Genomic DNA, 13,347 nt, shown 5'->3' on the forward strand with positions numbered 1-13,347 from the left:
AAAAAAAAAAAAAAAAAAAAAAAAAAAACCAAGGGGGGTCGCACCTGGGTGGCTCAGTTGGTTAAGCCTCCGACTTTGGCTCAGGACATGATCTCACTGTTCTTGAGTTCGAGCCCCACACTGGGCTCTGTGCTGACATCTGCTTCAGATTCTGTGTCTCTCTTTCTCTCTGCTCCTATCCTGCTTGTGCTGTCCCTTCCAAAATACATTTAAAAAAATTTTTTTTAAAAAGAACTGTGTTGTAATAATTAATGAAAAACTAGCACTACGTATCTAGGCTTTGGTAGAGTAAGAGGGTGAATGTGGTGAAATCAGAAAGGATGGAGTAGGATGTATTTTGAAAGGAATTCTCTTTTTTTTTTTTAATTTTTTAATTTTTATTTTTTTTAATGTTTTTACTTATTTTTGAGACAGAGAAAGACAGAGCATGAGCAGGGGAGGGGCAGAGAGAGAGGAAGACACAGAATCCAGAGCAGGCTCCAGGCTCTGAGCTGTCAGCACAGAGCCCGACGCGGGGCTTGAACTCATGGACTGTGAGATCATGACCCGAGCTGAAGTCGGACACTTAACCGACTGAGCCACCCAGGCTCCCCTGGAATTCTCTTTTTTAAAAACCTTTTTAATGTTTATTTTTGATAGAGAGACAGAGTATGAGTGGGGGAGGGGCAGAGAGAGAGGGAGACACAGAATCCGAAGCAGACTCCAGGCTCTGAGCTGTCAGCGCAGAGTCCGATGTGGGGCTCAAACTCACAAACTGTGAGATCATGACCTGAGTGGAAGTCAGACGCTTAACTGACTGCGCCACCCTGGCACCACCACCACCTCCCCTTTTTTTTTACGTAAGCTCAAAACTGCCTCATGTAAGGCTTGAAGTTAGAACCCTAAGATCAAGACCTGAGCTGAGATCAAGAGTGAGATGCTTAGCTGACTGAGCCACCCACACAACCCTCTTTTTTTTTTTTTTTTAAGATTTTGATAATTTTTTTTGAAGTTTTTTTATTTTGAAAGAAAAAGAATGAGTGGGGAAGGGGCAGAGAGAGAGGGAGAGAGAGGATCCCAAGCAGGCTCTGTATCATCTGCACAGAGCCCTATGTGGGACTTGAACTCATGAACCGTGAAATCATGACCTGAGGCAACATCAAGAGTTGGACGCTTAATTGACTGAGCCATCCAGGTGCCCATTAAAATTTCATTAGGGGCGCCTGGGTGGCGCAGTCGGTTAAGCGTCCGACTTCAGCCAGGTCACGATCTCGCGGTCCGTGAGTTCGAGCCCCGCGTCAGGCTCTGGGCTGATGGCTCGGAGCCTGGAGCCTGTTTCCGATTCTGTGTCTCCCTCTCTCTCTGCCCCTCCCCCGTTCATGCTCTGTCTCTCTCTGTCCCAAAAATAAATAAAAAACGTTGAAAAAAAAAATTTTAATGTTTATTTTTGAGGGAGGGAGACAGAACGTGAGTGGGGGAAGAGCAGAGAGAGAGGGAGACACAGAATCGGAAGCAGGCTCCAGGCTCCAAGCTGTCAGCACAGAGCCTGATGTGGGGCTTGAACCCATGAACCATGAGATCATGACCTGAGCTGAAGTTGGACGCTTAACCTACTGAGCCACCCAGGTACCCCTATTTTAAGGCAGCCCTTAAGATTTTATTTTTAAGTAATCTCTATACCCACCGTGAGGCTCAAACTTACAACCCCTAGATCAAGAGTCCCATGCTCCACCAACTGAGCCGCTCAGAGGCGCCTATTTTGGAGGAATTCTTAATGAGGTGCAGCTGGCATATCAGAGTTACAGATACATTTGAGTGAAAATTGTTGGAGTAGGTAAACTCTAAAATAGTCTATACCAGTGTATTCTGAATAACCTCTCTAGAAAAGAATCCTACCAATTCAGAACACAAGTCTGAAAGGATGAATCCCATATTGTTAGCAATTAGCTATTGTCAGTGTTTTCTGTGAGGAGATTTGGGGACTCTGCCATGCTTACAGTCAGAAACACTGGAAAACAACAAAAAATTGCTGTCAAAAACCATAGAATTTCTCTAATGATATTTAAATAAGTTTTGATTACATATACTTAAGTCTTCAGAATCATTCCTTTACATGAAGAATTATTATAAAGGGGAGATAGCGGAAGCCAAGGAATCCATGGCCGTATTAAATAAAGCCTAATACCTATGTCAGAAGCGAGTGTGGTACATTCTTCAAGAATATTCTTACTCAGCAGATCCTTTCTACTTATCTTTCACCGAAGTAAGTTACAGGTTCATGAAGGTTTACGTTGAAAGTATGGAATCATAAAGTACTAGAGGAAGACTTGGAGAATGTTTTTGTTTTGTTTGTTTTTAAAGATTTTGTTTTTAAGTAATCTCTACATCCAATGGGGGGCTGGAACTCCCAATCCCAAGATCAAGAGTCACATGCTCTTCCAACTGAACCAGCTGGACTCTGCTGTTTGTTTGTTTTTTTTTGTTTTGTTTTGTTTTTTTTGTTTTTAACATTTTTAATTTATTTTTGGGACAGAGAGAGACAGAGCATGAACGGGGGAGGGGCAGAGAGAGAGGGAGACACAGAATCGGAAGCAGGCTCCAGGCTCCGAGCCATCAGCCCAGAGCCTGACGCGGGGCTCGAACTCACGGACCGCGAGATCGTGACCTGGCTGAAGTCGGACGCTTAACCGACTGCGCCACCCAGGCGCCCCTGTTTGTTTGTTTTTAATCTTCAGCAGGGGAAGACCCGTTGAGTGTGACACAAATCCTGGAAGTCCTAAAAGAATAGATAAGTTTGACTGCATAAATATAAAGTATTTCTGTGTGGGGGAAAAAATCCCTTAAGCAAAGTCAAAAGACAAGTAAGAAACCAGGAAAAAAAATTTGTAATTTCTATCAAAACTGAGGGCTAATAGGGGTGCCTGGGTGGCTCAGTCGATTAACCTTCCGACTTTGGCTCTTCGTCATGATCTCTCAGTCCATGAGTTCAAGCTCTGCGTCAGGCTCTTGCTGACAGCTCAGAGCCTGGAACCCACTTTGGATTCTGTGTCTTCCTCTCTCTCTGCCCCTCCCCCACTCACACTGTGTCTTTCTCAAAAAAAAAATAAAGAAATGAAAAAAAAAACAACTGAGGGCTAATTTTGTTGATAAAGTGTATCTTACAAATCAATGAAAAAAAGACCAACAATCCAGTAAAAATATTGGCAAAGTATGAACAAGTAGGTCACAGAAAAGGAATTTTTTTTATGTGTATCTTTTTCCTTTATTTTTAAATTTTATTTATTTTTATTAACTTGTTTTATTTTTTATTTTTTTTAATTTACATCCAAATTAGCATATAGTGCAACAATGACTTCAGCAGTAGATTCCTTAGTGCCCCTTACCCATTTAGCCCATCCCCCCTCCCACCATCCCTCCCTAACCCTCAGTTCTCTGTATTTAAGAGTCTCTTCTGGTTTGTCCCCCTCCCTGTTTTTATATTGTCTTTGCTTCCCTTCCCTTATGTTCACCTGTTTTGTCTCTTAAACTCCTCATGTGAGTGAAGTCATACGATTTTTGTCTTTCTCTGACTAATTTCACTTAGCATAATACCCTCCAGTTCCATCCACGTAGTTGCAAATGGCAAGATTTCATTCTTTCTGATTGCCGAGTAATACTCCATTGTATATATATACCACATCTTTATCCGTTCATCCATCGATGGACATTTGGGCTCTTTCCATACTTTGACTATTGTTGATAGTGCTGCTATAAACATGGGGGTGCATGTGTCCCTTCAAAACAGCGCACCTGTATCCCTTGGATAAATGCCTAGTAGTGCAATCGCTGGGTCGTAGGGTAGTTCTATTTTTAGTTTTTTGAGGAACTTCCATACTGTTTTCCAGATGGCTGCACCAGCTTGCATTCCCAAAGGAATTTTGAACATAAGACACCCATCCTCATTCATACTAAAAGAATTGTTAATTAAAATGTAATTTTAAGGGGCGCCTGGGTGGCTCAGTCAATTGGGCATCTGACTTCAGCTCAGGTCATGATCTCACGGTCCTTGAGTTCGGGCCCCACGTCGGGCTCTGTGCTGACAGCTTGGAGCCTGGAGCCTGCTTCTGACTCTGTGTCTCCCTCTCTGTGACCCTCCCCCATTCATGCTCTGTCTCAAAAATAAATAAACATTAAAAAAAAAAATTTAAAACAAAGTCTACTCTTAAAAAAAAATGTAATTTTAATTAATTTAATGTAGATGCAACTTCCTACCTGTTAGATGTTCACAGATCAAAAAATGTATCACCACAGTGCTAGAGGGTTGGAGAAACTGGCATGCTCGGACTTCGTTGGTAGAAGGGATATATTGGTGAAGTCTCTATAGAGATGAGTTAGTATCTGTTATAGTCGCACGTGCTGTTTTATCCTGCAGATAGAGTCAGACAAGTGTGACATAATGTGTTACAAAATTGGTTGTGCAAAATTAGAATTGACCTGAATATCTGTCAATAGAAAACTGACTAAAATTTTCTGGTAGATCCAAAAGATATTCTAGTATACAGTTGTAAAAAGAAGTGAAACAGCATTTTGTGTACTGATGGGAAATAATCTCCAATATAAAGGCAAAATATAGAACAGTGTGTGTGATGTTCTACTTTTTATGTAAAAATATAATGGAGGTTGTGTTTTGTGTACAAAACACAAATGTTAAAAACAGATCAAAGACCTAAAACAGAAGAGCTAAAACAAGACTGTGGCAGAAACACAGGAGTAAATCATTGTGATCTTAGGTTAGGGTGTTGCACAGGTGATGGAAGATTGACAGGTTGGGCTTTATTAAAATTAAAAACATTTGTACTTCAAAGGACACTATACAAAAAAACTCCACAGACTGGGAGAAAATATTGCACATCATGTGTCTGTTAAGGGACTTATCTTCAGAATATGTGAAGAACTCTTAGAACTCAATAATAAGACAACCCAATTAAAAAATGGGCAAAGGGCTTGGGGTGCCTGATGACTCACTCGGTTAAGAGTGTGACTCTTGATTTCGGCATAGGTCATAATCACAAGGTGTGGGATCGAGCCCCACGTCGGGCTCTGCACTGAATGTGGAGCCTGCTTGGGATGCTCTCTCTCCCTCTCATTCTACCCCTCCCTGCTTGCGATCGCTCTTTCTCTCAAAAATAAGTAAACATCTTTATTTTTATCATTTTTTTATAAGTAAACATTTTTTAAAAAAATGGACAAAGCGCTTGAATGGACATTTCTCCAAACAAGGTGTAAAAGTGCCCAATAAGAACATGAAAAGATGCTCGACATGAGTCGTTAGGGAGATGCAAATCAAAACCATGGTGTGATGCTACTTCACAACCAGTAGAGTGGCTATAAAAAATGGCAGGCCATAACAACTGTTGGCAAGGATATGGGGAACTTGGAACCTTCGTTCGTTGCTGGCGGGAACGTAAAATAGTGCCGTTGCTTTGGAAAACGGTTTGGTGGTTTCCGAAAACGTTAAGCATAGAGTTGCCATATGGTGCAGCAATTCTGCCACTAGGTGCGCACCCAAAAGGAATGAACACGTATATCCACACGTTTCGACAAATGTTCATATCGGCTTCATCCTTACTAGCCCCAAAGTGGAAACAACCCCAAATGTCCCCCAGCAAATGAATGGATAAACAAAACGTGGTTCTTCCATGCAACGTAATACCATTCTGTCATAAAAAGGAATGAAATAGTAACATATGCTACAACATGGAGGATCTGAAAAACATTCGGCTACGTGAAAGAAGCCACTCACAAAAGATTGCACGGTCCTGTGATCCCATTTGTATGAGATGTCCAGAATAGGCAAATAGCATAGTGGTTGGGCCAAGGGTTGGGAATGACTTGGGAGAACGAGGAGTAACCACTGACGGACATTTTGGGAGATGATAAAAATCTGCCGAAATCAGATTATCGTGATGGTTATAGAATTCTATACATACATTAGAAGTCATTGTACGCTATTTTATTTTTAAGTCATCCCTGCACCCAACATGGGGCTTGAACTTACAACCTGGAGATCACGAGTCACATGCTTCACTGATGGAGCCAGCCAGGTGCCCCTCCCGGTGCACTTTATTTATTTATTTATTTATTTATTTATTTATTTTATTTTATTTTTTTAATTTTTTTTTTTAACGTTTATTTATTTTTGAGACAGAGAGAGACAGAGCATGAACAGGGGAGGGCCAGAGAGAGAGGGAGACACAGAATCCGAAAGAGGCTCCAGGCTCTGAGCTGTCAGCACAGAGCCCGACGCGGGGCTCGAACTCACAGACCGTGAGATCATGACCTGAGCCGAGGTCTGACGCTCAACGACTGAGCCACCGAGGTGCCCCCTCACTGTGCACTTTAAATGGATGAGTTTTATGATACATGAATTATATCTCAGTAAAGCTTTAAAAAATAGAGTGTGGGGCACCTGGGTGGCTCAGCCGGTTGAGCATCCAACTTTGGCTCAGGTCATGATCTCACGGTTCATGAGTTTGAGCCCTGCGTCGGGCTCTGTGCTGACAGCTCAGAGCCTGGAGCCTGCTTTGGATTCTGTATCTCCCTCTCTCTGCCCCTCCCCTGCTCGCACTCTGTCTCTCTCTGTCTCAAAAATAAATAAAAACATTAACAAAAATAGAGTGTGTATATGTGTACATTTGCTTTTATATGTACAGCATGTTGCCTCTGAGGATAGAAATTGGGCAGAAGGCACACTGCACCATATCCTTTTCTACCTTTTGCCTTTTGAATCTTGTATGTGTATTACTAATTCAGAAGCCAAAAGTACTGAATGCTGACTATGCTTTCTTCTCCCCTCCACCCGGTCCCCACAATTGCAGGATCGCCTATGCTGACTTCAAATCACAGGCTGATGCAGAGAGGGCCTTGGAAGACAAGCAAGGAACAAAGATTGGAGGGCTTGCCATAGCTCTGGACCCTGTTGGAGAGAAAAGTCAAGGCCAAGAAGAGAGAGGCTGGAAGAACAGCACGCGGAGAAGTAAGGGACGCTAAAGCTCCATAGGCTGAAACTTGCCAGGGTCGGGTTGTCAGCCAGGTTCCCCAGAGAGGGGCTGGAATCAGGATAGGGACACTTTTTTGTTTTTTAAGTTTATTTATTTTGAGAGAGAGAGAGAGAGAGAGCAAGGGAGGGGCAAAGAGAGAGGGGAAGAGAGGATTCCAAGCAAGTTCCACGCTGCCAGCACAGAGCCTGACGCGGGGCTCAAACTCACGAACTGAGATCGTGGCTTGAGCTGAAACTAAGAGCCGATGCTTAACTGACTGAGCCCCCCAGCGCCCCTCAGGATAGGGACACTTAAATACAATTTCTCCCTGTATTAAAAATGGGTAAGTCCTCCTCAGATCAAGTTAATGAGTATTGTCCTAGTTAACTGTAACCTTGAAGTCTGCAAAAACACAGCACTTTGAGATACATCAGCTTAGCTCCCCTTCTTGGGGGCTCTCTAGGATTGTGTTTGGACAGGTTCGTAAAGCTGTGGTTTCAGAAATTAGATATTTAATTCTCTTCAAGTAGAGTTTTTGTCAGGTTTAAACCAGAGACCCCAAACGAGTCCCTAATCTGCCTAATCTAGTGAGTAGTCATAATGGCTTCTACAGTATTTACAGGGGGAAAAAACCCCACAATTTATTATGAATATTTTTAAAAATCAAGAAATTTCACATAGAAATCTGGATTTCCAGCTTCTTTTGCTGTTGCATCAGAAAATCTGGTGGCCCTGGGGCTGCATTCCTACATGTCTGCAGTTGTCTGCACAGGAAAATCAGAGGCTTCCTCTTAGCTGTTGACTACAACCCCCACCATTCACTAAGTTCTTCCCTAACTGAAGGAGCGAACAGCACACTTACACTTTGCAAAAATAGAGTCAGTACTTTTTTCTTGCAAAGCATTAGCGAAGGTGACATGTTAATATTTCTTATGCATTTGTCTCTTTCAAAAGTGGGAAAACGGAAGCTAGAACAAGAAAGCCACACATTTCAAGAAAAATGGGAGCGAGCCTATTTCTTTGTGGAGGTAAAGAATGTCCCTACGTGTTTAATATGCAAACAAAGCGTGTCTGTGTCGAAGGAGTATCACCTCAGACACCATTATGAAACAAACCACAGCAGGAACCATGAGGGATATACAGAAAAGATGCGTGATAAAAAACTAAATGAGCTGAAAAAAAGACTGAAATTTCAACACGATGTCCTTTTGAATGTGAATAAAATAAGTGATGCTGCTATGAAATGCAGTTATGTATTAAGTGAGAAAATTGCCCGGGCATCCAAACCTTTTACAGATGGCGAGTTTATAAAGGAATGTCTATTGAGTGCCGCGGAGATTATGTGCCCTGAACAGAGACACGCATTTGCGAACATAAGACTAAGTGCTAATATTGTTCCGCAGCACGTTGGCGATGTGGCTGGGAACTTACAGGACAAGTTGCGAGGAAAAGGTAAATCATTTGTGGCTTTCTCCATTGCAGCTCATGAAGGGGCTGATGTAGATAATGCCCCCCAACTGGCTGTATTTATTCGTGGTGTTGACGAAACTTTTGATGTGACCGAAGAGCTTTTGGACATGGTACCCATGACAGGCACCTCATCAGGAAACGAATTATTTGTATGTGTTGAGGAAAGTCTTAAAAAATTTAATGTAGACTGGTCGAAATTAGTCAGTGTTAGCACCGATGGCAATTCTGCACTGGTTGGTGTTGAACAACTTGTTACAGAACTTAAATCTAAGGTGTCAGGGCTTTGCAAAGACACAGAGCTTAAGTCTGTGCACGGCCTCATTCTCCAGGAGTCACTTTGCACTAAAAAGTTAAAAATGGATCATGTCATGGACATAGTAATTCACACCATAACCTGGATACGTTCCCATGGCTCAGACCACAGAGAGTTCAGTGCTTTGTTCAGTGAGTTAGATGCACAGTATGGAAGCTTGTTCTCCGTGGGACTTAAGTGGCTGAGTCGTGGCATGGTGTTAAGGCGGTTTTTCGAACTGTTGGAAGAAATTGATTTTTTCATGTCTTCTAAAGGAAAACCTGTTCCCCAGCTTACTAGCAAAGATTGGGTCAAAGACTTAGCCTTTCTGGTTGACATTATGACTTACCTAAACATGTTGGATATCTCCCTGCAAAGGCGTTCACAAGTGGTTACGCAGATGTATGACTCAATTCACTCGTTTTTAATGAAACTGTGTCTTTGGGAGACTCATTTGGCAAGGAACAATCTGGCCCACTTCCCCACGCTGAAATTAGTTTCCGAAAATGAAAGAGATGGCCTGAACTATATTCCCAGAATTAAAGAGTTGAAGACTGAGTTCCAAAAACGGTTCTCTGATTTCAAACTTTATGAAAACGAGCTGACATTGTTCAGTTCACCTTTCTCAGTTAATATTAACAACGTGAGCGAGGAGCTACAGATGGAGGTTATTGAACTACAGTGCAACACGATACTGAAAACGAAATACGACTGTGTCGGAATCCCAGAATTCTACAAACACCTTGGGAATGGTTACCCTAAATATAAAAACCATTGTGCAAAGATTCTGTCCATGTTTGGAAGTACCTACATTTGTGAGCAGCTATTTTCAGTTATGAAACAACAGAAAACTACTAAGTATTGCCCCCAGTTAAAAGATTCAGGGGTGACTTCCCTGCGGCGCGTTGCTGCACCAGATACACACCCTGGCGTGGAATGACACCTCGGGGCTTAAGAAAGGAGTGTCACGTTTTGGATTTCAAATCTAAGGACTAATACATTATGAGACTTTGATTATTTCTATTTCCAAATTGTATTTGTTCACTGTCGAATTTAAACCACAATCTCTGGCATCCTACGTTTGTATCTTATCACGTATAAAATAACGTTTGATTATACCTTGGCGGTTTATTTTTCCCCTGCCGTACCTTTCTGGCCCTGAAGAGTGATTCACGTTGGTAAACCTCTGCCCTAGAAGCAATCGCATTTTTCCCAAAGGCACTTGTGAACCGGGGATGTGAACCAGGGAGTCTGCTGGATGAATGGGGTGTTTAGATGCCTAGAGCAGCTCTGTCCCCAAGGATGACAGACTCAGCCCCCTCCCTGGAGAGAGCTGGGACCGCATAGCCAATACTGGCCCCTCGGCTTCTCTTTTGGTGCTTCCATTTTGCATTTACACATTTCTTTGAAATTTCAATGTTGTTGGTCAGCATTAGAAGAAGTTGTGGCTGGGCCCACAGCCATTCTGCCTCTCACAGGCACGGATAGGCATTTCCTCCCCATCAGGGCCGCCCCCAAGGGGATGCAGAATGAGGTGTCCGTGTGCGGAACAGCTTATGAGCATCATTCTGGGGAGAAGGCCCATAGGTACCAGCAGCCCCTTACAAAAGTCTGTGACCCGAAATGTGTTTTTCCACCGTGAAATTGGGACATGACTGCTCACTGTTACAGACACTGTATTTTAAATAGTCCAATTATGGGGCGCCCGGGCGGCTCAGTTGGTTAAGCGTCCAACATCGGCTCAGGTCACGATCTCACGGTCCGTGGGTTCGAGGCCCATGTCGGGCTCTGTGCTGACAGCTCAGAGCCTGGAGCCTGTTTAGGATTCTATGACTCCCTCTCCCTCTGCCCTTCCCCTGCTTGTGCTCGCTCGCTCTCTCTCAAAAAAAAAAAAAAAAAATTTAAATAGTCCAATTATGAAAGTGAAATGTACTTATTGTAGAACATTTGGAAACTATAAAGAAATAGAGGGAAAAGTCTATAATGTCAACAACCAAAGGTAACCCCTATAAATATTTAAATATGTTTGTTTCCTTTCACTTCCTATGAATTATTTTATATGCTTGAGTGCATTATGTCTGAATCATTTTGTGTTCTGTTCTCCTTCCCCCCCTCCCCTCTTAACAGTGAAATCCTAAGCATCTATCAGTCTTCCAAGCTCAAAGTTGAGTTTATCTGATTGCGTCAGGTGTGTACTGACGGGCCTTTGGCAGCCAGGGTGAGTTCTCTTGGCGTCGCATAAGCCATAGGATTGATTTTTCTGTTCTGCCAGGCTCTGAGAAGGCCAGAGAAACACCCTGTTTTCTGGGGAAGGAATGGGAGATTACGTCTGATGACACTCAGGACAGCCTTTGGGCAGAGGTTCTGGGACCATTAAGGAGCATGAAGAAGCTCAGCTTTCTAGATCTGACCTTAATCTCTGCACCATTTGCCACCACTCTCCTCCCTTCCCTCTCCTTGAAATCTCACTCTCATTTTCCTCCTTCCTCTCGGAATGCTTCTTCTCAGGCCCTCTCCTTCCTCTGTCCTTTAAATGATGATTTTCCTCCAGTGACTTTTCTTCCCTACAATTTACCGGTGGCTTTTAGCATGGGGGCGGGGGTGGGCAGGGGACAGGGGAGGTCAGTCAGGGCTCTCTTAAAGCAATACTTAAAAGATACCAACCTAAGACGCCTAGGTGGCTCAGTCTGTTAAGTGTCCGACTCTTGGTTTTGGTTCAGGTCATGATCTCATGGTTCCTGAGATGGAGCCCTGGGTCAGCTCCACCCACTCGCAGATAGCATGGAGTCTGTTTGGGATTCTCTCTCTCTCTCTCTCTCTCTCTCTCTCTGCCCCTCCCCCACAAAAAATAAATAAACTTCAAGAGATACAAAGCCTTTTCCAAGAACTATGCACACATGTACCTACATGTGTGTTTTTATCACACTTTCAGGAAGTCTCCAGACCCTAGAAGCCCAGCTTGGGACCATCTAGTCCCATGGCTTCAGTTATATCTAGTCCTATGGCTTCAGTTATGTGCAAGCTTTCAGCATAGAATCTCCAGCCCTGCACTTCTTTCTAAATGCCAGCCTGGAAGCCGCTGGACCTCTCCACTGGGATGTCCCACAGGCCCTTTCAATGCATGGTGTTGATGATTTAATTCATCATTTCTCTCCCCAAACCCTTAAGCCAATTCTTTTCTAGTTTTCTTTATTTTACTGAATGGTGCCATCATCCACCAGTTCTGGCTCAAGGCAGAAACCTGGCAGTCATCTTGGACTCCTCCTTAACTCACTTCCCATTTCTATTTCGTTGCCAAATCTTGATTATACTACTTAACCAAGGTTTCCAATCTTCCCACTTCTCTACAATCCCATTAGTAGTGAACACTACCCTAGTTAGGACCATTGTCATCTCTTGCTTGAACTCCTGCAAAAGCCCCTACCTGGTCTCCCTGCTTCTGGTTTCCCCATCTACAATTCTCGGCTTCCAAAATATTCTTCATAGAGTTACCAAAAAATAAGTCAAAACAAAATCATATTAAGTCACATTACTCCCCTGCTTAACATTCTCTGATACTTCCCTACATCATTTATAATAAAAGTCAAACTCCTCTAACTCAACAACAAAAACAACCCAATTAAGTGGTCAAAGGACTTGTACAGACATTTCTTCAAAGAAGATGTACAAATGGCCAGTAAGCACATGAAAAGATGCTTAGCATCACTGATCAATAGGGATATGCAGATTGAAACTACAATGAGATACCACCTCACGTTCATTAGGTGGCTACTATAACACAAACAACAGCAAACAGAAAACAAGTGTTGGAGAGGCTGTAGGGTAATTGGAACCCTTGTACTCTGTTGGTGAGAATGGAAAATAGTGCAACCACTGTGGGAAACAATATGGTGATTCCTCAAAATTTAAAAATAGAATTGGCATCTGATCCAGCAATTCCACTGTTGGGTGTATACCCAGAAGACCTGAAAGCAGGGTCTTGAAGAGCTTTTTGTATACGCATGTTCACAACAGCTAAAACATGGACGCAACCCAAGGGTCTCCCAACGGATGAATGCATACGCAACATGTGGTATATACATAAAATTGGAATATCATTTGGCCTTAAAAAAGAAGGAAGTTCTGACACATGTTCCAACATGGATGAACCTTAAGAACATCATGCTGAGTAAAATAAGCCAATCACGAAACAAACAAATATAGGATGATTCCACTTAGGAGCTTAGAGTCGTCAGTCAGGATCCTAGTGCGGGGGGAATGGAGGGGAGGGGCTTCGTGTTTAGTGGGTATAGAGTTTTAGCTTTGCAAGATGAAAAGAGTTCTGGAGATGGATGGTGGTAGTAATTGCACAATATTACAAATACATTTAATACCATTGAACTGTACACTTAAAAATAATTAAGATGACATGTTATTTGTACTTTACCCGGTAAAAAAAAAAAAGGAGGGGGTGCCTGAGTGGGTCAGTCAGTTGAGCATCCGACTTTGGCTCAGGTCATCATCTTGAGGTTTGTCAGTTTGAGCCTCGCGTCAGGCTCTGTGCTGACAGCTCAGAGCCTGGAACCTGCTTTGGATTCTCTCTCTCTC

The 13,347-nt window shown here is 42.8% G+C and overlaps 1 protein-coding gene and 1 long non-coding RNA gene across 14 annotated transcripts in view; both read left to right on the plus strand.

The window, feature by feature from the left end:
- Positions 1-13,347, plus strand: part of LOC131496161 (general transcription factor II-I repeat domain-containing protein 2-like) — a 30,324-nt gene that overhangs the window by 12,229 nt on the left and 4,748 nt on the right. For 7 of the 13 annotated variants that reach the window (XM_058701463.1, XM_058701496.1, XM_058701487.1 and 4 more), the window contains 2 exons: positions 6,837-6,994; positions 7,953-10,832. In XM_058701463.1, coding sequence (XP_058557446.1) covers positions 6,837-6,994; positions 7,953-9,700 — 1,906 coding nt within the window. In that variant the 3' untranslated portion in view covers positions 9,701-10,832. Of the gene's footprint in view, positions 1-6,836; positions 10,833-13,347 lie in introns of those variants that run through there. The other 6 variants (XM_058701507.1, XM_058701504.1, XM_058701517.1 and 3 more) reach the window with 3 other exon arrangements.
- Positions 1,441-4,168, plus strand: LOC131496199 (uncharacterized). Its single transcript, XR_009254377.1, has 2 exons — positions 1,441-2,465; positions 2,715-4,168. It is a non-coding gene; the product is annotated as an uncharacterized LOC131496199 (long non-coding RNA).

Source organism: Neofelis nebulosa, chromosome 2 (assembly GCF_028018385.1).
Source record: "Neofelis nebulosa isolate mNeoNeb1 chromosome 2, mNeoNeb1.pri, whole genome shotgun sequence".
In the NCBI taxonomy this organism is placed as follows: Eukaryota; Metazoa; Chordata; class Mammalia; order Carnivora; family Felidae; genus Neofelis; species Neofelis nebulosa.